Source organism: Perissodus microlepis, chromosome 3, assembly GCF_051167445.1.
Source record: "Perissodus microlepis isolate ML-2025 ecotype Zambia chromosome 3, ASM5116744v1, whole genome shotgun sequence".
In the NCBI taxonomy this organism is placed as follows: domain Eukaryota; kingdom Metazoa; phylum Chordata; class Actinopteri; order Cichliformes; family Cichlidae; genus Perissodus; species Perissodus microlepis.
The window spans coordinates 27,349,717-27,377,399 of record NC_140463.1 but is presented as its reverse complement, the minus strand read 5'-3'; the positions used below and the strand labels follow the sequence as shown (position 1 = coordinate 27,377,399).

Genomic DNA, 27,683 nt, shown 5'->3' with positions numbered 1-27,683 from the left:
GGGGCCCCCATAAATATTTATATATAAACATACATAAAGAAAACCACATTTTTTTTACATAACTAATTCCCTTTGAGCATAATTTTATATTGTTGTTGATAATTAATTAATTAAAGCAACAAAACAACCTAAAGAGCCGGTTGGGAGCTGGCTCTTTTTAGTGAGCCGAGCCGAAAGAGCCGGTTCTCTAAAAAGAGCCGGAAATCCCATCACTACTAGATACACTTTCTGATGAGTTTTGGCAAACAACCATTTGACTAACATGTGTCTCACCTGCTCTTGTTCCATCTCTGTTCTGTCCTCATTCTCCTCTCTCTCCCTCTTTGTGCTGACAACAAGCCAAACACCAACATCATCAAATATACAGTTGAAACCAGATATTCACTCTTCAGATAAAAACAGATACAGTTTTTAATTGTAACATCAAATCAGACTAAATGTTTATTTTTTTAGATTGATAAATATAAAAAACATATTTGTTAACTTTGAGAGTAAAGAGAGAAACTATCTGTATTTCTTAATTGCAAATGGCACCAAATTGTATTCAAAGTTGAGCCACACTTATGGAGCTCCACAATTCTTTTCCTGGTGTTTTGGTTGACATCTCTTGATTTTTCCCATGTCAAAGAAACAGGCTCTGTGTGTTGGGGGTGTCTTGTATGCATCCACAGGTGTGCCACCAATTTACTCACATGGACTCTACTAACCTATCAGAAGCTTCTTCAGCTCAGAATGGAATCGTCTGGAGTTTTCTTATTAATTAACAATAAACTTAGTGTATATGTACTCCTAAATTTGATGAAAGTGATAAAAAAGAGACAGCTCTCTGTTTTTATTCTGACATTTAACTAATTCAAAAGATATTTCAATATTTATTTATCTAAAACAAAACAAGTTTACTCTAAATTGATGTTGTAGAGTAAAAAAAAAGTTTTTATGTTTTCTCCCTAAAGTGTATGTATGTAATACATTTATTACCAACCTGAGAGTTTAACCGCTGGTCATTCGACATGACGAATGACTTCTGAAGTCTTAATTGACTGTGTGCACGTTAGCATATGCTACTTCAGGTGCGGAAACTCCTGTGGGGAGCTTTGTTTCCGGTGTCCTATTCGCGCCTGGTTTATGGTCCAAAACAAGTTAAGCAAATGAATGAATCAAGCAGCGATTTACATTTCTATAGATGTCTTGGGCATTTACCCAATATATCTGTAAATGATGTTCATCGACTTTTTCCCCCGGACCTCAGGGCAAAAGAGAAAAGGGATTCAAATGTTATATTTCTCAGCTGTCCCTCGTTTATCGGGTGTTATGTTCTAAAAATAACCAGCGATAGGTGAAATCAAGTAGCCAATTTTATTTTTTGACGGTGCAAAACGTTTTGTGGACATCATGGACATACAGTACTGCACTTCAGAGTCACACTGCTAGCGATCGATGCAGCGATTCTGTACTGTACAGGAGAGACGTCACGGAGGAGATCGTCTGCAGCGATCAGGACGCAGGACACAATGTGACGTAAAAAAAAAGGCATGCAAACTTGCACTAAAAAATCTGCGAAACAGCGAGGTGAAAGGTTAACCACGTTATTAGCGAGGGACCACTGTAATTTTTAAGGTAAGTCACAACATACTCTTCGTAAATACTAATGTATAGAAACCCTTACCAGCAATCATTCATTTTTTGTGTGGCTTTTTTCACGGTTTGTTAACATGCTGTGTAGGTGTGTACTTGGCTAGCTGATCTCGACATAATGGGGGAAACATCTGGTTTGACTATTCTTCACCTGTAGTTTGAATGCTGAACATTTGCCTGTTTAAATCATAAGACCAGTCACTATACAGAGATGTGCTTCTGAATGTGGACGATGTGTCTTCTGCTGTAGAAGAGTGATGTAAACAACTGATCGATCTAAACTCTTTAAACGTCAAAATTGATCATTAGATTTTTTTATGACACAACAGTGGTGAGTGTTCCCACCTTCTCCTCTTTGTAACTTAACGCGATCTTTCCGTTTTCGAATTTTGGACATGCTTTTGGAGTATATCTTTGCAGTAGCGATTGACCGCAAAGTAAAGCTACCGGAAATGTACAACCCCACATCCGGTCTCAAACCAGGAAGTTAGCATTTTCTCGTGCACAGGGTCAATTCAGCTCAAGACCTGTAGATTCCCGTCAGTAACACTTTTGGTCCGCTAGTAAAACGTAGTTCTATTAATCTGCGTTTGATTACTCTTGAACCGGAACCAGATGTAAGTCCCAAAAAACTGAATTTTGGAACTGAAATTGAATTGTAGAACTGAAACTGAATGGTGAGAAGTGAATCTGAAATTATTCAACAGCTAAATTTTTAAAGGATAAAATACAGTTTCAAAGCAAATGAATTCATTTTCAAACTATAAAATTCAATTTCAGTTTAGTGATGATCATTTTCAAACCAATAAATTGAATTTCAAATTAGGCTAATTCATATTCAGTTTTTAAAAGCATTTATTCAAGTTACAATTCAGATTCAATCCGAGCAATTCAAATTCAAATTTAACTTATTCAAATTCAGTCTCTGATGGCACAGATTTCTGCCCATAGTATGACAGCTACAAGGTTTAATACTGAATCTTAATGTTTTTGTCCTTGATAGGTTAAGCCACAATAAATAGCAATAGCATATACATGGTGTGTTTAAGCTTTTCGTCCTCTTATAACTCCAGTGATTTTCCTGCGGTTTGCAATCTTGTGTGATCTTGTGAATTTAGCAAGGCAGGTAACCAACGACTCTCACTAGATTGTATCACGTCATCTCAACAAGAATAAATGTAGCAATTTTTAAGTTGTTGAATTTCATGCAGATCGTACATGATTTAATTATGTTAACCATAGAAATATAAAATAATTTTCTTCAAAATTACATGTTAGGCTTGTAAATGTAACAACCACCCAATTTCACTCTTTTGAGGGCATGATTAATAGTTCCACCAAAATTTAGCTTCTAGCTCATATTCAGACCAAACTATTGGTTTTTATTATTATTATTATTAGTGGCAGCAGTAGAAGCATTAGTATTACTATTAGTAGTAATTTGATTTACACACACAAAATTAATACATTTCCCATCATCTCATCACTTATTTCAGATCAGTAAGCCAGGTATAAGGGGTGAATATCATGAGCACACATCATCTAAATATCCATTTAGCAGGAAATTTCATAGAAAATACATTTACTTAAGCAAAAACATAAAATAAAACATAACCAGCAAATTCAGCAGCAAACCAACAAGACATTTTGAAATTGACTTCTACATCCCTTCATTTACACAAGTGTTTCTTGTCTTCTAGCACTGACTTCAAAGAGGATTGTTCTACTCGGAAAAACTGGGGCTGGGAAAAGCAGCCTGGCCAACACCATACTGGGAGAGAATGTCTTCAACGTATGCCATTCACCCGTTTCTGAAATTAGTCTGCCCCGTTTAGTAATTAAGTCTGTAAATGGAAATAACATCAGTTTTATTGACACTTGCAGTATTTTTGACATAGGCATGTCTGAGCAATTACTCAGGGATATGACAGAGTGCGCTCCCGGACCTCATGCTTTTCTCATCGTCCTTAAAGTGGAGAAATTTACACAGCAGGAGCAAGATGTAATCAAAAAAATATGTCAAGATTTCTCTGAAGATGCTATGAAATACGCTGCCGTTGTCTTCACAAAGATCCCGTCACCATCCAGTGTGGACACACTTACTGCAGAAGCTGTATCGAGGGATGCTGGGACCAGGAAAAAGAGAAGGGAACGTACAGCTGTCCTCAGTGTAGGGAGACCTTCAGCCCAAGGCCTGTCCTCAGGAGGAACACCATGCTGGCTGAGGTGCATCCACCGTGCTGTTTTTTTGTTTTTTAAAAGTAGCAACTGAATTTGAAATATGAGTTGTTGTTGTTGGGGGTTTTTTTTTGTTTTTTTTTCGGTTTTGTTTTTTCATTGTTGATGCTATTTTTGTGTGATTTAATTGACAAAATGTGTTTCTCCGGGATTTTCTGTTGATTAAATACACATTTACATTTACCGGTCACGTGGCCAGTGCCGTGTTTGACCAGCTTCTTTCTTCAGAACTGTTGTAATTATTCGTGGCACAGATTCAGCAAGGTGCTGGAAACATTCCTCAGTGTTTTGATTCAATGTGACGTGACACAGTTGCTGCAGATTTGTCTGCTGCAGTTTAGGGTGATTTTTAGCTTTGTGCCATGATCAGCAGCAATACTCAGATAAGCTCATTTGTTACCAAAGGACACGTGGTGTGTCATGAAAATATCCCCAACACCACTACATCTACACCAGTAACCTGACATTGTGTGTAGGTATCAGTCCCAGTAGATCAGCATTTTCGGAAAGACTGACACCAGCACGTCTGGCACCAATAACCATGCCACATTTAATTGTATTTAAATTACAGAGTCCCAGGAGTATAATTTCTTATTTATTTTGGCATGACATTAGAATTTCTTGCAGGTGATTACCACGCCCACTGCTGTTACTCCTAAAATACTTTAATTATTTCATTATTTTCATAGCCAGTTATTCTGTATACACCAACATATTATGTTGACTCTTTTTTTTTTTTTATTGCATTTTCTACAGTTTAAAGAAAATACACAATTGGGATACTTGAGCTGACTTCATCCTCTTTCCATTCTAGTTTGATTCTGTTTGTCGTGCAAAACCTTTGACCGCTTTTATTTGATCACTGTAGGTTGTAGAGAAGCTGAACAGGACAGTAACCCAACAGGCCCATCCAGCTTCTCCTCTTGCTCCTGCAGGACCAACAGACATTGCCTGTGATTTCTGTTGTGGGACCAAAAGAAACAAAGCCACCATGTCTTGCCTGACCTGCTTGGCATCGTACTGTCCGGCTCATCTTGAGCCTCACCACAGTTTTCCTGTGCTGAAGCTTCACCAGCTGGTGTCTGCTACAGTGCCATTAAAGGAAAAAATATGTGCAAAGCACAACAAGCTGATGGAGGTTTACTGTAAAACTGATCAAAGATGTATCTGCTATTTGTGCACCATGGATGATCACTGGTGCCACTCAACAGTGACAGCTGCAGCAGAAAGAGCTGCTGAGCAGGTAAAGAGAAATAAAAAAACAAAATGAATCTGGAGTGTTTGAATTTTTCTCTGATGGGACTAAAATGTTCATTGATGCTGCGGTTTCTTCTTGCAGGGACAACTTTTTCTGAGTCACAGTGCAGTTAAGCGGAAATCCCAGGAGAGACAAAAAGAGCTGAATGAGCTGGTCCAAGCTGTGAAGGACTTCAAGGTGTGGAAATAAGACTAGAAACCAAATATCTCTACTGACCACAGTGCTGTCTAGTACATGTTGTGCTTTGTGGTAGTGTAAACTCATAAATTACTTGGTTAAAATCCAACTACTGCTTTCAGATTAATACAGCTTTTATAAGAATAACCGCCTCCTTAATGTGCTTTATACCGTAACGTGAAGACCCTACAGTCATACAGAGATGATTCATATGAGTTATACGAATTGTTTTCTATTAAGAGCATTAACAGGCTTTAATCCTGTATTTTCAATGTACTTAATACAAGAGATTCAGCCAGCAACTGGAATTGGCTGACTGTGGCCCATTTCATCTGTGTGCAACAGGCACATAGTTGCATGTACACTTCGAGATATTGTTTACATGGAAACTTTTCACAGTGAGTCAAGATGCAAAGTAAACTGCAGATGAACCACGACAAAAACATTTTAACAACAAACCTAATTGGTCACTTAAAAGAGCTAATGAGGACAACATGAGTAAAAATAAAGCTCTCCAGAAAATACTTGGAGTAAAAATCAGAAATTAAAATCCATCAATGAAACACTAACTATTACATATTTACTAAATGCAGTGGCTACATTTTATTTTCTTTATATTGGTTTATGAATTTTGCCTCAGTTTTCTAAATTCGCCTCCAAAAAGTATTTTTTTCTTAATCTAAACCTTTTTTCTATAAAACAGATTTGTTTTCAGACTGCAATGAAGTCCAAAGACGAGCTCTTTGATGAACTGATCTCCTCCATACAAAAGCAACATACTTTAATAAAGCAGCTGATTGAGGCTCGAGAGAAACTTGCAGTTGTTCGGGCAGAAGCTCTGCAGCTGCAGCTGGAGGAGGAAATCGTCAGGCTGAAGAAAAGAGAGGCTGACCTGGAACTGCTTTCTCATACAGAAGATCACATTCATTTCATTCAGGTATCAAATGTGTGTATTTTATGTTGTAGGCCAACCCATGTTTCTTTCTAAAATTCTGTCACCATTTAGACTCTATATTTAATTCAGTGTTTTATAACCAAAAACGTCACATCTGGAACTGTAAAAGCTCAAATGGTTGTAGAGGAAAACCTGTTTAAACATTACCTCATGAAGACAAAAACACTGCACTATCACTGTTTTGTTAATTGCTACGTTTTGTAGCGCTCATTTCATGTAAGGCCATCAAAGCTTCCCACCCAAGCAAAGTTGGTGAAAGAGAAACCTCCTAATGTGAAACATGCAGTTTGAGCCAACATTGTAACTTCTTGTTTATGAGGATGCATAAATTAGATTTAAAATGTGTTGCTGTGCTGCGAATGTTCATAAATGAATATGAGCATTTCAAAAATTTACATTGAAAAAATGAGAGGGAGGATATGAATTTTGTATATGGTGCACCCTCTCTCTCGCTCTCTGTGTGTGTGTGTGTGTGTGTGTGTGTGTGTGTGTGTGTGTGTGTGTATGTATGTATGTATGTATATAAATAAAAAACACTGCAGAGTAAAATTAGAGACAGTCCACCATTGTACAAATGTAGAAATTAATTTCACTGAAACAATGTGGTGCAAAGCATAGAAAAATCTGCATTTTGAAAAATACCCGTGTACATGTGGACGTAGCCTGAGAGCCGATACTGATGGAGCCATATTGGAACAAGTCTTGAAAAACTAGATCTATTGTAGAAATACTTTTTTGAGAAAAGCAGGGAGCTGAAACTTTGCACACATCCTATTGGGATTTTTCTTCTTTTTCCTTTATAGTTACACATAAAATGTTTGTTTGGTTTTATTTAAATATGTTATATATGTATATATGTTCAAAAATTTAATTTTAACCTAACTTTTGTTTTTGTTTTTTTTGTTTTTTTATTTCCAGCTCTTCCAGTCTCTCTCATCTCATGTGAATCTCCAGACTTGCCAATAGGCGCTGTTGTTCGTCCTCAACATTCAATGGAAACCGTGACCGAATGTCTGACTCAGCTGAGAGATGACATGAAGAAGCTTCTGGAGACCACATGGCCCAAGATCTGTGCAACAGGTACCTGAGAGAAATATCCATCCACTTGATTCCACTTAATCCAGTATTATTCATTTATTTTGTTCCTATCAGTTTTTGGTATAAAAGTTGTGCTGCCACCTGTGCCAAAGACCAGAGAAGAGTTTTTGTGCTGTAAGTATATCAGTATATCAAAGCAGTAATCACTTACTAAATACTAGAAGGCTGATGATATTCTTGGTTTGCTTGTCTATCAGATCACTGTCCTCTAACACTGGATCCCAACTCGGTCAACAAATACTTGGACCTTTCACAAGATTCTCAACGAGTGACGAGTGGCTACTATGAGCATTTTCATTTATCTCACTCGGACAGGTTTGGAGGTGTGAAGCAGGTGCTGTGCAGAGAGGGTTTAACAGGGCGGTGCTATTGGGAGGTCAGTTGGAGTGGTGGCGCCTGGTCAGTGGCAGCGTCTTACAAAAACATCAGCCGAACATCATTCGACTCAGAATTTGGGAAGAATGACAAGTCCTGGAGTTTGGAGTGCTCTGCAAACGGATATACTTTCAAACATAATTTAGTAACCAAGGCGGTGTCAGGTCCTCGTACCTCTCAGATTGGCGTGTACCTGGATTACAGGTCAGGTACTCTGTCGTTTTACAGCATCTCTGACACTATGACTCTGCTTCACAAAGTGTGCACAGTATTCACTCAGCCTCTCTATCCTGGCCTTGGGCTGAAGGAAGGAAGCTCTGGCTGTTATGCAGAAGTGAAGAAGTTGTGATGCTAACTTTTTCACTTCTACCATGTTGATTAATGTCTTTCAAGACCTAAAATAAGCAGTGTAGAAACCTGTGAATGCTGCTGTTAAGTGAGCTCATTGAAATTGTTTGATAATTATTTGCTAAATGCTGAATGACTTGCACTGTTTGAATGTGGATAGACGTACCAGGTACCCCACTGTGACATAGGACATTGAAATTGTAAGATTTTGTTGCTCTAATTAACTATGCTTAACAGTTTTTTGTTTGTTCTTTTAAAATATTGAGTTTATATTCACTTTTTCAACTGCATGTACCTTATTGTCGTTGTTCCATTTTACTACTTTAATGCTTGGGAGGGATTTCATAAGGAAATAAAGTTGACAACATACTGCGCATAGGGCTTATTGTACTAATGATGAATGGGTTCAGATGAAGTCAGTTTTGCAGTCAGCTATAGCTACAGAGATGCTGTATTGCACCATAACCAAAGTCTAGAAGATGGGGAAAGTAGGAGAAATGGTTTGTTTGTTCGTTTTTTTTTTTTTGTTTTTTTTTTTATTTTGTTTTTTAAATATATCTTACTTTTCCAGGTTACTGTGACTTTTGTGACACTTTTACCAAAGTACTGCCCTCATTTCTGTGAGGTTTGCCAAATTAATGATTCTATTTTTAAAAATAAATTGGCACAGGTTTAAGATTGCTTTCATAGGATGCCCTCCCTGTTTATCTGAGCTTGCACTAAAAATAAATAAATAAAAATGATTGCCAGTATTTAAACTGTTGTGAATGACTTGTTTGTCCATGATCTGTCAAATGTGTCTCTCATTAATGACAGTCTTTTTGAGCCAGAAAGCATGTTCCTATCACTAGATAGAAGCTTGTGTTATATAAAATAAAATAGATTTATTTTATATAACACCTGTTATGAATCCTCTTGACTACAGTCTGTTACAATAAGCAAAGGTATTAGATATAAAATCATTACACATCGCTTTTTAGCAATGTGTAATGTCTCCTACTGACATAGGCAGTAGGAGTACATCTAGTAAAAGAGTACAAAGACATCAAGATACATCCCGAGGCTAGATTTGAATTGAACTGAAGTAAGTCAAATGTATTAACCACTGCACCAAAGTACATGTCCTTGTACCCCTCGAAAGGGTTTTAGAGTGCTGTTGACAAGCTTTATGGCCAGATTGTGATGATGTTTATTCAGTTTTGACTAAGTTATAGGTGTGCTCTTACCAGTAATTTCAGTCATAACTTAAACAGCTGGGTGTATTGAAAATATGATGGAAGGCTTTTAAAAAGTGAGAGCATTATTCTTTTTCAAACATGTTGACATCCAAGGCATAATCTATTTAGACATGCCATATTATGAAAAAATCCCGCGTTTCCCTCTGTGCATGTCCGTGTCTTTTTAGTAGCCTGCTGTTAGTCTAGTATTGGCACTGGCTCTTGTGATCAACCAGTATTCCAAAGTGTTAATAAGCAAAATCACTATTTACAAAGGCATTTATTTAAAAAACAAAAAACAAGACTTGGAAGAGGAAAACTGGTTTAAAAGCGTTTACTGTGAGCTTTCTAACGTCTTGTAGACTGTTGTAAATTCCTCATTAGGCGTGCATAGTTGTTTGGAATACACGGAAAACAAAACAAATTGGAGACTGGCTTGACGCAAGTCATATGACGCACAAACAGTTGAGGACGCCTAGCAGAATCTGTCCTTTACTCCGATCAGAGAGTGCTGAGCTCTTACAAATTGCTGCTTATGTTTGGTTCAGTTACAGCGGAATGATGGGGGATCTTTACCAGCACCCTGTTTTCTTTGAGTGTGAGAGTCTTGAAGAACATCTAACGAGATTACAAAATTATTTCCGTATTCGCCGCAAATCGGGCGGAGGAGAGTGCGGACCACTGACAAGAGTGGACGAAAACGTCTACAGTGTGGCTTTCAGAAATAAAAAAGGTAGGCGTATCGTGCCTTTTAACACATCTAAATATTACATATTTATTATTATAATGTATATTTTATATATTTATGATATATGAATTTAATTATGCACGAAATATGCAATTTGTTATTATCATCATCTCTCGGTTAAAATAGCCGTAAGGGAAAGGTTTCAGCTGTTTCAGAAATAATACATTTTCACCGGTGAAGTAAAGCTGCAAGTGGGAGTAGTGAGAAAGGACACCTAAACCAAAAGTTTGTCTGGAATGTTGTTACACAACATTAAGTTTCGTTTTCGGTTATCAGCTCCCTTTATAAGGACTTCAGGAAACTTTCGAAACTATGATTTCCCACCGTCACATTTGAGCTCTTTATCTACGGTGGTTATCTCCGATTCCCAGAGTAAAGTACGGTGGCTGGGAAGTGCAAATCACATTTATAACATCAACAACAAAATAACATTTCAGAAAACAATTTTACATAAAAAAAAGCAAATTTAAAAAATGACAACAAAATAACATGTCACAGCTGCAAACAAGTCTGCAAGAAATTAACAAGTGGCTCTTGACAGAAAGGGATTGTCTGAAATACCGGAAGTGACTCAACAATTAGGCTTACTCCATATAGTGCGCATGCGCCAACCAGCGTGCAGTCGCTCCTGCTTTTTCTCTTAGTTTAGCTCTTTTTTCTTACGTATTCTTTTTTTTTTTTCTGACTTGTATTTTCATCCGTTTATTATCTTTTACTCAATCATGTGGATTGAGAGAGTTTTTGTTCTTCTGGTGGCCGTGGAACTGTTACTTTTATCAAGGAACGGACCGCGGCACATCTCCTACACTCACGGACTGTTTACTCCAGAGATCAGCTGATCGCCCTGATGCCGGCCGGCTCGCTGGCCAGGCCCGCAGAAGTACCGGCTGAAATTTGGAGGAAAACACATCGGGGATGCAGAGGTCAAGGACAGAAGAGAAGAAAGAAGGAGACGGTGAGACAGCGGAGGCTCGAAGCGAGGAGGAGGTATAAACCCTGTCTGCAGTCTATCGTAATGGGAAATGTGCGATCGTTGGCAAATAAAATCGACGAGCTCTCAGCACTGGTACGGAGTCAGAGGGAATACCGAGAGTGTAGCCTGATGTGTTTCACCGAATCATGGATGCACCAGGACATTCCCGATGAGAATGCTTCCGTGGAAGGCTTCCACACTGTTCGGGCGGACAGGGACAGCATCGCTAGCGGTAAGCGGAAAGGAGGTGGGCTTGCTGTTTTAGTTAACAACCGGTGGTGTAACCCTGCCAACATAACAATCAAAGAAAAGATTTGTTGCCCAGACATTGAACTGTGTGCTGTTGGACTCAGGCCGTATTATTTACCCAGGGAATTCTCTCACGTCATCTTGGTGGCTGTTTATGTTCCTCCCTCTGCTAACCCCACAGCTACATGTGACACTATCCACTCTGCCATAGCCCGGTTACAGACTCAGCACCCGAGTGCCTTTATTGTGATCTCGGGTGACTTCAACCATGTATCACTGGACAATACACTAACAACATTCAGACAATATGTGGACTGTCCCACCAGGGGAGAGAAAATTTTAGACTTACTGTATGCTAACGTCAAGGATGCATACAGCTCCTCCTCCCTCCCCCCACTTGGTAGGTCAGATCATAACCTGATTCACCTCACCCCCGCTATGTGCCAATTGTGAGGAGGGAACCTGTGACCACCAGGACTGTTAGGAGGTGGTCAGAGAGGGCAATAGCGGAACTACAGGGCTGTTTCGAGGTGACCAACTGGGAAACACTCTGTGAGCCTCACGAAGAGGACATCAATGAGCTTACTGAGTGTATCACAGACTACATAACTTTCTGCACCGACTCCATTGTTCCAGCTCAGACTGTTCATTGTTACCCAAATAACAAGCCGTGGGTGACTAAGGACATCAAAGCCCTCCTCAACAACAAGAAGAGGGCTTTCAGAGGGGGCAATAAAGAGGAGGTGAGGAAGGTCCAGGTGTTACTAAAGGACAAGATCAGAGAGGCTAAGGACAATTACAGGAGGAAGCTGGAGTGGAAACTCCAGCAGAACAGCATGAGAGAGGTGTGGAGGGGCATGAAGACCATCACTGGATTCAGGCCAACCAACAGCAGGGGAGCTGAGGGAGGTGAGAATAGAGCTAACAAGTTGAATCTGTTTTTCAATAGATTCGACACCACAGTGTCTGCTCACACCCCCACAACCTCACCTGTAGTCAGCCTGGAATCCAGAGCCACACCACTGTGCCAGCCTCCCTCTTCACATGGCGCTGTTGCCTCCTGTGAGAGTCCTGTCACCCCTCCCCCACCCATCACCTTCACTCAATACCAGGTTGAGATGCAAATGAGGAGACTTCACTCAGGCAAGTCTGCTGGACCAGACGGAGTGAGTCCCCTCGTCCTCAAGACCTGTGCCCCCCAGCTGTGTGGAGTCTTTCATAAACTGTTTATGCTGAGTCTGAGTCTGCAGAGGGTACCAGTGATGTGGAAGACATCATGCCTCGTCCCTGTACCAAAGACGCCACGTCCCAGTGGCCCCCAGGATTACAGGCCCGTGGCACTGACCTCCCACATCATGAAGACCCTGGAAAGGCTCATCCTGGACCAGCTGCGACCCATAGTAAGACCACACCTGGATCCCCTTCAGTTCGCTTATCAGCCTCGTCTTGGAACTGAGGACGCCATCATCTACCTGCTCAATCGTGTCTACACCCATCTGGACCAGCCGGCGAGCACTGTGAGGGTCATGTTTTTTGACTTTTCTAGTGCTTTCAATACCATCAGGCCGACCCTCCTGGGTGATAAGTTAGCAGCGATGCAGGTGGATGCTTCTCTGGTGTCCTGGATTGTTGATTACCTGACAGGAAGACCACAATATGTACGTCTCCCACAGTGTGTGTCTGACAAGGTGATCAGCAACACAGGGGCACCACAGGGGACTGTCCTCTCCCCCTTCCTCTTCACCCTCTACACCACAGACTTCAGCCACTGCACAGAGACCTGCCATCTTCAGAAGTTTTCTGATGACTCTGCGGTGGTTGGATCCATCAGCAGGGATGATGAGACAGAGTACCGGGCTGTGGTCGACTCCTTTGTCACGTGGTGTGAGCAGAATCATCTGCAGCTCAACGTGGCAAAGACCAAGGAACTGATCGTGGACTTCAGGAAGACCAGGAAACACTTGACCCCTGTTTCAATCCAGGGGGTCAGTGTTGACATTGTGGAGGACTATAAATACCTTGGAGTACACATTGACAATAAACTGGACTGGGCTAAAAACACCACAGCACTTTACAGGAAGGGCCAGAGTCGTCTCTATTTTTTGAGGCGACTGAGGTCCTTCAACATCTGCCAGAAAATGCTCAGGATTTTCTACGAGTCTGTTGTGGCCAGTGCGATCCTCTATGCTGTTGCATGCTGGGGGAGCAGGCTGAGGGTCGCAGATGCCAACAGACTTAATAAACTAATCCGTAAGGCCAGTAATGTTGTGGGGATGGAGCTGGACTCCCTCAAGGTGGTGTCGGAGAGGCGGATGCTGTCCAAGATAAAGACAATGTTGGATAACACCTCCCACCCACTCCATGACATGCTGGTCAGACACAGGAGCACGTTCAGTGAGAGACTGAGATTACCGAAAAGCACCACTGAACGACACAGGAAATCTTTCCTGCCTGTGGCCATCTCCCTGTACAACGCATCCACTTAACACACTGGTTACTGCTACAACTACACGTTTCTTTTCCAGCTATTTATTTATTTATGAGTGACTTATGTATGTATATATATGTATATATTGTACTATTCTTAGTTAGCGTATTGTCTGTCTTGTCTTAATGTTGGTTTATAATGGAGCACTGTAACAAAAAATAATTTCCCCCAGGGATTAATAAAGTATTCTGATTCTGATTTGTAGTACAGAAACATGATTTATAGTCAGCTAAACGAGGGCTTTTCAGAGAAGTAGTGTTCAGTTAATGTTTGAAGAGATTTAGGTGTGGGTGAGATAATGATGTTCAGATTTTTGAATGTCACAGCTGCTGCTGCTTCTTCTGCCACTAATTCAAAGACACTTTACCGCTACCTGCTGGGCTGGAGTGTGGACCATGACGGTTTTAAGGCCTGGATACTTTCTGAAGAAAATCCCCGTGGCATTTAAAAATCTGAACATCATTATCTCACCCATACTCTTTTGTAAAATCTCTTCAAACATTAACTGAACACTACTTCTCTGAAAAGCCCTCGTTTAGCTGACTACAAATCACTTTTCTGTACTACAAATATGGAGTAAGTAATCATTGAGTCACTTCCGGTATTTCAGACAATCCCTTTCCGTCAAGAGCCACTTGTTAATTTGTAGTGAACTTGTTAAAGTGTTTCCTTAAATGGTTTTTTTTGTCATTTTTTTAAATTTGTTTTTTAATGTAAAATTGTTTTCGGAAATGTTATTTTGTTGTTGATGTTATAAATGTGATTTGCACTTCCCAGCCACCATACTTTACTCTGGGAATCGGCTGTTTAGAGGGAAAGAGAGCTAGCTACTCTGAGATTATTGCAAATGCAGTTTTTATTGTATTTGCTGTTTAAATGTGTTTTAGTAGAGGAAGTAAAACAAGCTGTAAAGGCTTTAAAGCAGAAGTGAGGAAAATATTGTGTTTGACATATATGTACTTTGAACATTGAAGTGTAGTTTCTACCTAACTGACAGTGGGTGAAAAGAGAAGGAAAAACGAATGGCAAAGGAAGCAACAAAATTTACAAGTTATATAATAAATTTAGTCTGTAACTTCAGATATCTATCTACAGATCAGCAGCGAGTCCTTCAGAGATCAGAGCATGTTTTGGATCTTGAAGATCGTAGTTTGGTGTTCACTGTCAGAGAAAGTCTGGAAAGTGACACCTCCTCTCACTTGACCACCCTCACTTCTGCTCCAGCAGTGGTAAATTTCATGTTTTACTTTTTCTAGTTTTTTAATAGTTTAATGGATTCATATAGAATCAACATTGTCCATTTAATTAATATATTAATGTAAGCAGGCTTTTGCTACAGATTGATACCTCAAAAAGATCCTATTTTCTTGTGAGACAAAAGGATTGAAATCTGTCACTTTTCCCGTCATCGGTGCTGGGATTGCACTGAAATTTCCTGTCAGTGAAGTTTAGACGGTGTTAGTAGAGGAAATGTACATTTTTGAACAGGAGCAAGCAGGCAACACATTAATCCTGATCCGCATCGTCATTCACCTTGATGACGAAGAGACAGACGCTTCCATTCCAAAAACCAACTACTGACAATTAAGATGCTGAGAGAGTTGAAGAATGCCACCAACACCAGATTCTTATGTTGATTTTGTTCTTCTTAGAAAACAAAGAAGCCCAAAGAATATAATAATCAAATGTGTTAGAATAGCAAAAGCTCATTTTCCTATATCAGTCAGCAGGAAAAGTCTCATCTGACCCCAATATTTGGTGTATCCTTCATATTTTATTTTTCAAAACTGCAAGGTTTCAGGAGGCTTCACAAACCTGATTTGATTTTACATTGGGAACATAATGTATACACAATAATAACAATCATTAACCAATCAGCTATTGTTTCTTCTGCATCAGTATATACAGGAATCATTACTAATCCTGGAAATTTGTTGTCTTTGCAGACATTTGGCTCTGTCTCAAATGACAAATTCACTGTAGATGTTCACCATAAAGACCAAGATCAAGGTAGGTGTAGAAAATATCCACAGATAAGAATCCAAACAGTGCTTTTTAAAATATAAATATTAAATTTATTCTTTCTGGTAAAAAAAAAAAAATCTTTTAAAAAAGGGAAAACATTAAAACATCAACAGGAAATTGTAACATCTGATGGAGAATATAAAAAACATTCAAAGGTTACTAAATAGACAGCCTTTGGACAACAGCTCAATCACCCAGTATTTTGTATGATTCAGACTAGGGCTGTTCGATATAACGATATATATCGGATGACGATATAAAAACGTCTATCGTTTCATTTTACGCTATCGTTTGTTTTGTGGTGTCGCAAAATAAACTGTTTACGGCAATATTTTTTCATCGTTTTGATGGTCACTGTAGTGGCTATATTAATTTCTTAAAGTTCTCTCTTTCTCTTATATTTTATATAACCACACTACGGACGGACAAGCGCCTGTTTTATGTGTTGTGGTTAGCAACAACGACGGTAACGCCATCGCGTGTCCGCTTGTTTATGTTCCACATAAACCTTTCACAATAAAGCTCAAGATCCTGTTGAGACTGTTCAAAATAAACGGAATCACGTGAAAGAGCAGATTATTTATGGATGAGAAGTGAAAAAGAGCCGCCAGGTGCTAAAAAAATAAACCTTAGACTCAAACGTTAGAACAGGCTTTTCCCCGCAGCACGCCTTGTAATAAATACAAAGAAAACGGCGGCTGTTACAACTTATGTCTAAAAATGTATAGTTTCATGCATCGGTTAAAACACTCGACTCCAGCTACATGACGCGCAGCTGGAAACATTTCCCGCAAGTCGAGCTGCCCGAGATTCACAGAATTTACAGGAAATGTTACATTTTTGTGATTTATATCGTTAACGGGACGATAGAATTCTTATATCGGGATATGAGATTTTGGTCATATCGCACAGCCCTAATTCAGACGCACGATCTGATTTCCTCGTGTTGGTGTTGTTCCCAGATCATCATACTAAATGTTGTTCCAGGATCAACATTGCAAGTGACCAATCAGAATGTTGTGACGTCATACTTTTGCGACTTCGGGAAAAACCGGCGTAAAACAAAAAACTGTACTTAAGCTGCGAGAATCCGCCTCTGTCCACCGATCAACGGACCCTGACCCTAACCCTAACCGTAACCCTTTAATAAACAGTAAGCAGAATTGATATTGTCCTTGCAACATTGGAATTTCATAAATGCACGAATGGCTTGGCGCGCAAAAGAATAACGTCACAACAATGTGATTGGTCACTTGCAATGTTGAACCTGGAACAACATTTTCATGATGGTCTGGGAACAACACCAACACGAGGATATCAGATCATCCAATTCAGACAGCCTTGCATTAACCCTCCAATGACTGGCCAAAACCTTGACCTAACAGCAAACAGCATTCTCTTCTTATCATTTAGTATACAGGTCTCATATTATCCCTCCTGCTACCAACCTATCTGTTCGCACACCAACTTTAGTTGCTTTTGAAGACTTTGAGCCTGTGTCCCTTTCACTACTGAATCAAGCTGTCAACAACCTGAAACCTTTCTATTGTCAATAGCAGTCTTCAGTCTGGGTGTGTCCCTGCTGACTTTAAACATGCTGTGGTGAAGCTTAACCTGGATCCAGCAGTTTTATCTAACTACAGACCAATTTCTAAATTGCCTTTTCTTTCTAAAGTCCTGGAGAAAGTTGCCCTTCTTCAGCTCCAGACCTTTCTAGATAAAAATGCCATAAGTGAAGTATTTCAGTCTGGTTTTAAAGCGCACGGCAGCGCTGAAACTGCTGTTTTAGTTTTTAACGACCTTTTAACATTTACTGACTCGAGAGATTCTGCCATTGTAATACTATTAGACCTCAGTGTTGCCTTTGATACCGTAGATCATAGAATTCTTATGTCTTGGCTTGAGCACTGTGTCGGAATCAAAGAGACTGCACTGGAATGGTTTAAATCTTACCTGTCCAACCAAAGTTTTTATGTTAGATTGCGGGATACATCATCTTCAAAAAATCTCAGTGTCTTGTGGGGTCCTCCAGGGGTCCATTCTTGGCCCAGCCCTTTTTTTCAATTTATATGCTCCCTATGGGCTCAATTAAAAAAACAAACAAACAAACATCTCATTTCATTGTTATGCAGACGACTCACAAATTTACCTGCCACTGAAACCTAAATTTGTGAGTCCGCTGACGGTTCTACTAGATTGTTTGGAGGATGTTAAGGCATGGGATGTCTTTAAACTTTCTTAATTTAAATGAACAGAAAACAGAGGTCATTGCGTTTGATCACTGTGATCACTATGACTTTGGCCCTTTAGAAATGTATTTAAAAACCTTTGCAAGGAATCTAGGAGTAACTTTCAACAGTAATCTAACGTTTGATAAACAGATCAATGCCGTAATCAAAACCAGTTTCTTTCTTCTCTGGCTACTTGCAAAAGTGAAGCCATTCCTGTTTCAGAGACTTTGAGAGAGCTATCTATGCCCTCCGTTTGAGAGGTGCGCCTAATGCTTGCGGCACAAGGAGGGTCATGATTTGAATCCTGGGTTTTGCGAAATCCCAGAAATACACCTTAGACAAAGCGAATCTGTGAACTAAGGTGTAGGTCTATTAGGTTATGTTGTGGTGATCCTCGAGTTGGGGGATTTGTCTTCATACTGGAGTGCAAAATTAAAACCAATAGAAGATGGACAAGAAAAGTTCAAAGCCATCAGGTCCTCAGTTTAGAAAAAAGAGAAAAGAAGGGGAGAAACGAGCAAAAGATACAGGTAAGCAGATGCGTCATTGGATAATGGCAGGCAGTGTTGGGGAGTAACGGAATACATGTTCCGGCATTACGTATTTAAAATACAAAATATGAGTAACTGTATTCATTTACAGTTACCGTTTTAAAAGGTTGTGTTCAGATTACAATTACTTTGTTGAAGGATTACACGGGGGTCTTTCCTGTTTTATTTTTATATGTTAGGCTATGCCCTCTCTAGTTTTGGTAATTGCACGCTGGTGGAAACCCAAACAAAACATGCATTAAGAGGCTCTAATGCCTGTGTCTCAATCTCACAGCTCATACCACCCCTAAATGCCGTGAAGAAATATTTGTAAAAATTATTATTCAAAGAATTATTTAATATGAAGGCAATAGGCAGAGTGTTACAGACATAGCCTTAAAGAATGTAGCCTCATGGTGTAGTCCGTGCTGCAGGGAGAATGGACTGAATACATTTTGGGGCATTCTGTAATCTGTAGTGGAATACATTTTAAAAGTAACCTTCCCAACACTGATGGCAGGTCATGTATCCTGAAACAATCAGAATCAGAATACTTCAGTAATCCCAAAGGAAATTATGTGGGTTACAGTTCCTCCAAGAAGAAATTGTAAAAATAGTAACAGTAACAGACTAAACTCCAAACAATACATTATGTTACAGATTTGACACATTTAAGAAGTAGCACTAATATATACAGATCACTCAATTATAAATATCAAGAATTAACAGAGGTGATTATAAATAAATATCCAGAAAATTGACAAGAATATTACAGAGTAGAAAAGAGCGTGCGTAATAAGAATTTAACTATTGCAGTGTGTTAGATGGAGGAGTTGTACAGGGAGATGGCCACAGGCAGGAATGATTTCCTGTGTCATTCAGTGGTGCTTTTGGTAATCTCAGTCTCTCACTGAATGTGCTCCTGTGGCTAGCCAGTACGTCATGGAGTGGGTGGGAGGTATTATCCATGATTGTCCTTATCTTGGACAACATCTGCCTCTCAGACACCACCCTAATTGAGTCCAGCTCAATCTGCACAACATTACTGGGCTTGTGGATCAGTTTATTTAGTCTGTTGGCGTCTGTGACCCTCAACCTGCTGCCCCAGCATGCAACAGCATAGAGGATAGCACTGACCACAACAGAGATACAACAAGGTAACGGTCATGGTCCTGAGTCCACAGACTCAGTGATTTTGGTTTGAAGTATTATTAGTATTATTATTATTCTTATTGTTATTATTTGTGGACTCATGTTCTTGCCTTGGGATGGTTTGTGTTTTGTGATTTTTCTGGTTCTGGGTTGGTGCTCCCTCTGTTTGTTCCTGATGTTAGTGTTTCCCCTGTCTCATCAGGTTAATCAGGTCCAGCTGTGTCTCCCACATTTCCCAGTGTCCCTCTGTGTGTATTTATGTTGTGTGAACTTGTGTGCTCGTGACTGGTCTGTCTGTGAAAGTCTCCCTGCTCTTCACCTCCTCCGTTTTCCCTTCGCTCTCCATCCCCTTTGTGTTCAGGTTTGTCGTTGTATGGTTTCGTTTCTCCCAGTTTAGATTTTCCTAAGTTCTGTTTTTGCCATCCCCGTTTTGTGTTCCGTCATTTATAATAAATCTCCCTAGCATCTCAGTAAGTGCCTGCGTTTGAGTCCTTTTTCCCTCACGCCATACGACTGCTGCCCCAGCCGTGACAGTAACATTAATTAGTAGGGATAGTGAAAACTTCTGTTTACGTTTGTTAGCCACTTGGCTATGATAGTCAGTGTTGGGAAGGTTACTTTTAAGTATTCCACTACAGATTACAGAATACATGCCCCAAGATGTATTTTGTAACGTATTCCGTTACGTTACTCAATGAGAGTAACGTATTGTGAATACTTTGGATTACTTAATATATTATCATGCTTTTTACAACTACATGAATGTACATGAACGTACATCTTAATATAAAATGAGTAACAGAAGGGTGGACATTAGGTAAGGCTGCACTTTTTGCAGCGATCTCGTATAGAAAACGATTCTGTGCGTATATAAAACAGGTCCGCGGCTCCGAACCGTAGTAAATGGACCTCTGGTTAATACGTCGGGTTCTGTGTTGGGCTTGTAGCCGAAAACTAGTTTTACTTTGTTGTCTGGGTCAACTTTGCTAGCGAGAGAAAGAGAGAGGCGTTGAAAGGCTGCTCCAACAGAACTTATTGTTTCGGAGGAAAACACGAACACAGTGTACAGTCGAGTCTTAATAGCTTACTTACAACTGGGCTCGTCAGGCACTCTTTATGGCTGCAGTGTAGTGATGTGTCGGTCGCGAACGAAACGGCTCTTAGAGCCGACTCTTTGAAGTGAACGACGCGAGCCGGCTCCTTATCACGAGATGTGGGGGTTTTTTTTTTCTTTCTCTCACCCTCTCTCTCGCACTTTTTTTCCACTTCACTCACTTCACTAGTTAAAAGTTGAAATGTGAATAGTTGGTTTTTTGTATTATATGATTTATTTATTACATTTTATGTGGAGTGAATAAATAAAAGTATATTTACGGTGGCCCCTAGAGACAAAGCACGTACAAACTCAAAAACACGTAAAAACTCCAAAACATGTACAAAAGACAACAGAAGTTCTCCAGGACGCTAGGGCGCAGTGTTGAGCTTTTGTTACCTAGTGGCTACACAAGCCAGCAAGTACCAACGACCAGATTTGGTGTGTGGTAATAACAGGTAAATGAACATTTTTTTTAAATTATTTGAATATATATGAGTGCTTGTGTATAAATACACAAACAATACACAAATGCCTTTAATTGTGTAATTTAAGTGATCTAGGTAGCTCTGTTTTGGAAGTTCAGTTAACACTAGAAATGTGTTTTGGAGTTTCTACGTGCTTGTACGGGCCACTGTATATATTTATATATAAACATATATAAATAAAATATATAAATAAAACCACTTTTTTTTTTACATTAGTAATTCCTTTTGTGCATAGTTTTATATTATTGTTAATAATAAATTAATCAAAGCAACAAAACAACCTGAAGAGCCGGTTCGGAGCCGAAAGAGCCGGCTCTTTTTAGTGAGCCGAGCCGAAAGAGCCGGTTCTCTAAAAAGAGCCGGAAATCCCATCACTACTGCAGTGATTTTTATTATATTTAGATGCTTCCATCTCCCGTTTCTGGTCGGTGACAACTTGTACTTTTCCACTCTCCTTTTTCTCCCTCCCTCGCACTCACAGACATATAACGGGTATGGCAGTCCTGTCTCCCTGCAGCATGGACTACACTGCCCATGAGGCTACATTATTTAGGGTTATGCCTGTAACATTCTGCCTATTGCCAGAGGGAGTGTTTGCCCAGGGCACCAAACTGGCTAGGACCGCCACTGAGCACGGTTACTAACTGGCACACGCAAGCTAAACCACATACAGCATTCCTTACACTGGCTTCCAGTTAGTTTTTGGAATGATTCTACGATTTTACTATTTGTTTTTAAGACATTGCCCGGGTTAACACTCTCATACCTTTCTGGTCTTTTGAACTGGTACATTCGCGCAAGATCATTGAGGTCTGTGGACCAAATACTCCTGGTTGTCCCAAGGTCCAGATAAAGCACAGACGAGATCAGGCCTTTGCTGTGACTGCTCCTAAACTGAGGAACACACTGCTCCTTCACATCAAGACCTCCCCAATATTAGATACTTTCAAAACTTGTTTGGAAACCCACTTTTTTTTACCTTGGCTTTCAAATCAGAATGAGTTTGTACTACTTTCATTTGTCTTATTTCTTACTGAAATCTTCTCACTTTATGCTTCTTTTCGTAAATTTCATCATGTCATCCTATTTTTATCTCTTTTGATTATTTTAACCCTTGTGTGGTGTTCATATTTTTGTTACTCAGCCAGTGTTCATGGGTCTGGTGGACCCGCTAGAGTTTTGGCTTTCAAAATTAACACTATCAAACAATTTTATGTTAAATTACTCAACAGATGTTTACTTCATCCCAATTACAAGCCATATGAACAGCAAACATGGTTAATTTTTTCCCTTTACCTTTGTTAGATCACATTTATGAATTAATGTGCTTCTCGTTTTTTTGGTTTTTTTTATAAAATGTTATAAAAAAATAAATCAGTTATAATCAAGTGGAGTGAGTGGAAAGACACAACACATTTACACGTGAAGCAATATGTTTCACAACTAAATGGGATCAGCTGCTCATCAATGGTGACATTAGGCCCAGGGTTGCAAAACAGGGGGAGGTGGTGCACACACTTATCCCACACTGTCCTGATGGCAGCTAGCTTGTCTCTCTGCCGTCGAGCTGGTCTGTCGTCTCGGTTATCAAAACGGATAATCCTGGAAATTTTGTGGAAGTTTTTTAGAGACATTGATGCACGGAAAGGTTCTTGCCGGTTTCTGCATCCCACAGGGATTCTGTGGATTCCCCTTTGGACCTGAAAACTCCTGCAAGGATAAGAACCCCAAAGTAGGCCTTTGTGGTTCTTAGATGAATTTAGTCCATCTCCTTCCACCTCTCTCCAAAAACACACTTTCCTTCTAGATTACTGCAATCCAGAATAATTTTCTGGGTGGAATCTGGGATGAAAAGCTCAAATGAAGACTTGATGTCCTGCACATGAGTAACTGTCAGCCGTGTTGGCCCTGGCTTATCACAGTAACAGCTCTGCAGGGTGGCTCATTTCTTGGGCAAGAAGACCATTCAATTTCACCAGTTATTGACATCCATATTTCTTCACTTGCTGTCTGGTGGGCTTGTTCTGGTCCTGGAGCTGGCAGCAGATGGGGTACTCGTCTTCGTTTTGTTACTAAATGGTGCTCAACCTCATCCTCTTCTTCAAAGTCACTGTCAGACTCTGAATTTTCAGAAATGTGAAATATTCTGAAACCTCTTTGTCAACATCATCATCCGAAGCTCCTCTCTCTTCCAAAATCAATTGGATGGCCCTCGCAGCAGATAATCTTTTGCCATCTTGATCAGTTGTGATAAAGAACCACACTGGCAAAGTCTTATTTATAGTATTATTAATTTGCAGGTGGGACAGGGTATGAGAAAATAAAATTTGGATCCCTCAAGAGAGAGGGTAAAATGTGTGGGAATGTAAGAGCAGACGGTGTTGATAGTTGAATTTTCAACAATGTTGCAACTTTGTGCGGGAGCGGGAGGGGAAGAAAACACTATCAGCATCACCAGAAAGGAGGAAGACAGAGTGTGGGAACACAGGACCTACACTTTCAACACTTTTATTAGACCTGGGTCCAGTGGACCCGAACACCTTGTATGTAATGTAAATGCGTGGGGGGAGGTACAGTATGAGGTCATTGAAAATTAGTTCGGATTTATGTTCTTCACAGAAAATAAGTCAAAGCCAATGAATTTCAGGTTGAAAAAATAATTAATTGTTTAATTTTTCTTTTGAAAAAAACTGAAAACGGGTCTCACAGACCCGAACACCATACAAGGGTTAAATGTACTGCTCTTGTTGTTGTTTTAAATGTGCTATGTAATTAAATTTGACTTTGAATTTGACTATTGATTCTGTATCTGACTAAAACTGTGCTGTAAAAACTGCTTCCTATTTCAAACCTCAAACCAAGACCAACAAGTATGTAAAGGGAGAAAAGTAAGAGGCAAATGTACTTAACAGATTCAACTTTCTCCTCTAGATTCAACTACGATGAGGCTGGTCCTGCTGGGAAAAACTGGGTCTGGGAAAAGTCACCTGGGTAACACAATTTTTGGAGAAGAGCGCTTTGCTACTTATGCCTCTTCAAACTCTGGAACAATGAAATGCCAAACAGAAACCAAAACAGTCAGTGGAAGAAGCATCACTCTGATCGACACCCCTGGTTTCTTTGACACAGGAAGGTCTGAGGCAGATGTGAACTCTGAGATAATGAGCTGTATGACAGAGTGTGCTCCTGGGCCTCATGCTTTTCTCATTGTGCTTCGAGTGGATAAATTCACAGAGCATGAGCAGGCTGTCATCACTAAGATAGTTCAGTCTTTCTCAGATGAAGCTCTAAAATATGCTGTAGTTGTTTTCACTCACGGTGACCAGCTCAAGAAAAATATAAAAATTGAAGATTTTGTCAGTCAGAACAAAAATCTGGGTGATCTGGTGTCAAAGTGTGGTGGTCGGTGCCACGTCTTTGATAACAAACACTGGAACAACAACCAGCCAAATAACTACAGGAGCAACCAGTTCCAGCTGGAGGAGTTACTGAAAACAATAGAAAAAATGGTGGTGGAAAAAAACGGAGGCTACTACACAAATAAAACACTGCAAGATGTGGAGACAGTAATACGAGAACAGATAGAACACATTAGGCACTCAATGCCAGATAAAACCCCAGAAGAGATCAGAAGCCTGGCCAGATCAAAAGTGTCTAATAGGTTTCTGATCCAAATTGCAGGGATTGCAACAGGAGCTTTGCTAGGCGCTTTTTTTGGTGTGGTAACATTTGATGAATTTGTGAAGAACCCACAATTGATAAATGTCACAAAAATGCTTTCCACATTAGCATGTGTGCCAACTGCACAAGAACCAAAAGCAGTTGCTGGAGCAGTAGGCTTGGTGGGAGCAGCTGCAGTAGGAGGAGTAATGGGAGGTGTCATTGGAAATGAACTAGCAAAGGATGCAGAGTCACTTTCAGAAGTGGTACAGAGAACATATAAGGCTGTCCAAGGAAAAAGAAAATCTCTCACTCAGTTCATGTAAGTTTTTTTAAAAAAATAATCAGATATTCATGTGAACATTTGATTATTTTCTTACCTCTTTATGTTGTTACACTACATATAATGTTTAAATATTTAGGAGGTGGTACAGAAAATTAGGGGTCCAGTCGTTTAGGAAGGAGGTTTTGTTGTTTAGCCACTTTAGCATTTCATTCAATATTTTTTTTTGTCTGACTGCCATTTGGTGGTGGGAACATATTCTTTGGTGCGTTTATGTGTTATGTTGAATAGGTTTGTGATCCATAAAAAAACAAAATGACTAGCTTAAGGAGACTCACGAGGTCTATAAGTATGATATTTGTGTTTGAGGGGTTGTTGCTTGATCTACCTAGTCCTAATTATTCATGAAGTTGTGACTAAAGGAGAAGAATGACCATGAAACACATCAAATGTCAAAAACAAAACAAAACAAAAAAAGCCTACTGAAAACAGAATTAATTAGGTTTGGGTTTTTTTTTTTAATTTAATTTAATTTGTTTTTTTTCTGATATTGTCAAATCTCTATTTTTACTTAATTGTAAATGATCTGATAATGATAGAACTACATGAAATGTGCACAGTATATTGGTGATGTGATTGACCAATCAAAGATGACTTATTAAGCAATAAAAGCATTCATTTCTGATAAATTTTCCCATTGTCCATTTCTTTTTTTTCAAGCCTGTAATTTTCTCACATCTTAGTTTTGCTGCTGTACTACATTTGCATCAACAAGAGACACTGACCAAGACAGGGCTTTGATTAATGTTACCAGCAGTAACAGGGATTATGTGAAGAAAGGACATTTAGATGGGCTAAAAAAAACTGCCAGAGTGTAGCCAACAAAGTGCAACAGCTGTATTTTCCTGGAACTTTGCCAGTGCCAAAACATGACCTGTTCTCATTGTAAATTTTTGAGTTTACTATCGCTTAAAGAGTGGAAGACTTATGACTTCCAAGGACTGTCAAAAATAAAATATTCAGAATTCTAACACTTCTAACACAGGAAGAATCCTCCGGCAGAACCAGGCTCAGGGAGGGGTGGCCATCTACTGTGAAAAGTTGGGGGTGAGTGGAGGAAGATATGACAAAAGGCAAGCGGGAAAAGGCAAGGAGAAGAGCCAGATTAAAAATAACTAATGAGTAAATGCAGAGAAGTGTATAAACAGTAAGTGAAAAGGGTGAGTGAAGAAACACTCATGGGAATCCCCCAGTAGCCTAAGCGTAGCGCAACAAAACTAATTAGGTTCACCTGATACAGCCCTAACTATATGCTTTATCCAAAAGAAAAGTTTTAAGCCTGATCTTAAAAGTAGAGATAGTGTCTCCTGAATCTAAACTGGATGGTGGTTCCATAGAGAAGACGGGCCTGAAAACTGGAGGCTCTGCCTCCCATTCTACTTTTAAATACTCTAGGAACAGCAAGTAAGCCTGCAGTGCGAGAGCAAAGTGCGGTACAATAAGACCTTAAAGATAAGATGGGACCTGATTATTCAAGTATATGCATGTTTAATGTAAACAGAAATGGTCCTATCACAGAACCATGTGGAAATCCATAATATGAAGTAGACTCTCACTTTCACTAAAGCTGTTTGTGTACTGTGATGGGCTCTGATACCCGACTGCAACTCTTCAAATAAACAATTTCTCTGCAGATGATCTGTTAGCTGTTTTACTGCTCTTTCAAGAATTTTTGAGATAAAAGCAAGGTTGGAGATTGGCCTGTAATCATAATTAGCTTACATACACATACAATTTGTCTTGTGGGATCAAACCTTCAGTCTGATCAGAGAATTCTAAACTTCTACAAATTACTTTGTATTGTTCATTTAATTACAAACAGATGGGTGCTGGGTGATCTGTACCAGCATCCAGTTTTCTTTAAAGTGAGCATCAATGAGGTTCCATTCAGTTCGCCAAGTTTTATCTCAACGCACAACTATGTGAAATATTTCATTTCATTCATAGTGTGTTTATAATTCAACATGACAGGTTTATTGAGATAGTCGGTGACAGGTTGAATCAAAAGGACTCACCAGTAATGATTATAATCCATGTTTTAACAAAATCTGAGGGTTAGTTTGTTGCTTCTAGATGCATTTTTTTAGCATATTATACATAACAGTTTTCCATAAGCTTCTCCAAAACCAGGGAGTACCATGTATTTATGTACAAGAAAGCTGGAATGACTTATGTGAATTAATAAATTATTCCAAAAACACAGACAAGATCACTCAAGAACTAACACCAAATAGCAGGTGATCTGTCATTTGCTGCAAAATTGTATGGCTGCTCTGTGTCACAGGATGGACCCGTGTTGTTTGGGTTTGTTTCTGCAAACAGCTCCCACTGCAACTTGCAATTCACTATTAAAATATATATTTCTTAAACAGCTGAAACCTCTACTGGATATTTCATAGCAT

General features: G+C 39.5%; 1 protein-coding gene and 1 pseudogene across 2 annotated transcripts; both read left to right on the top strand.

Moving 5' to 3' along the window:
• Nucleotides 1-3,535: 3,535 nt before the first annotated feature.
• LOC146390811 (tripartite motif-containing protein 16-like) lies at nucleotides 3,536-8,085 on the top strand (annotated as a pseudogene). The gene is made up of 8 exons (XR_014799491.1): nucleotides 3,536-3,637; nucleotides 3,724-3,861; nucleotides 4,742-5,116; nucleotides 5,213-5,308; nucleotides 6,012-6,245; nucleotides 7,182-7,343; nucleotides 7,416-7,475; nucleotides 7,559-8,085. The product of XR_014799491.1 is annotated as a tripartite motif-containing protein 16-like (transcript).
• A 1,673-nt stretch (nucleotides 8,086-9,758) lies between these two features.
• Nucleotides 9,759-26,293, top strand: LOC146390810 (uncharacterized). The gene is made up of 4 exons (XM_084923803.1): nucleotides 9,759-10,034; nucleotides 14,855-14,988; nucleotides 15,706-15,769; nucleotides 24,210-26,293. Exons 1-4 carry the CDS (start codon nucleotides 9,860-9,862, stop codon nucleotides 25,262-25,264), a joined length of 1,428 nt encoding a protein of 475 aa, XP_084779929.1. The 5' UTR covers nucleotides 9,759-9,859; the 3' UTR covers nucleotides 25,265-26,293.
• The last annotated feature ends 1,390 nt before the right edge of the window (nucleotides 26,294-27,683 follow it).

What these genes read in the sequence shown, in the direction of transcription:
- LOC146390810 (XM_084923803.1), top strand. Translation starts at nt 9,860, where the DNA reads ATGATGGGGGATCTTTACCAGCACCCTGTTTTCTTTGAGTGTGAGAGT. An exon ending in TCACTTCTGCTCCAGCAGTG is followed by an intron (nt 14,989 to 15,705) that starts GTAAATTTCATG and finishes TTGTCTTTGCAG; the next exon opens with ACATTTGGCTCTGTCTCAAA. An exon ending in CCATAAAGACCAAGATCAAG is followed by an intron (nt 15,770 to 24,209) that starts GTAGGTGTAGAA and finishes TTTCTCCTCTAG; the next exon opens with ATTCAACTACGATGAGGCTG.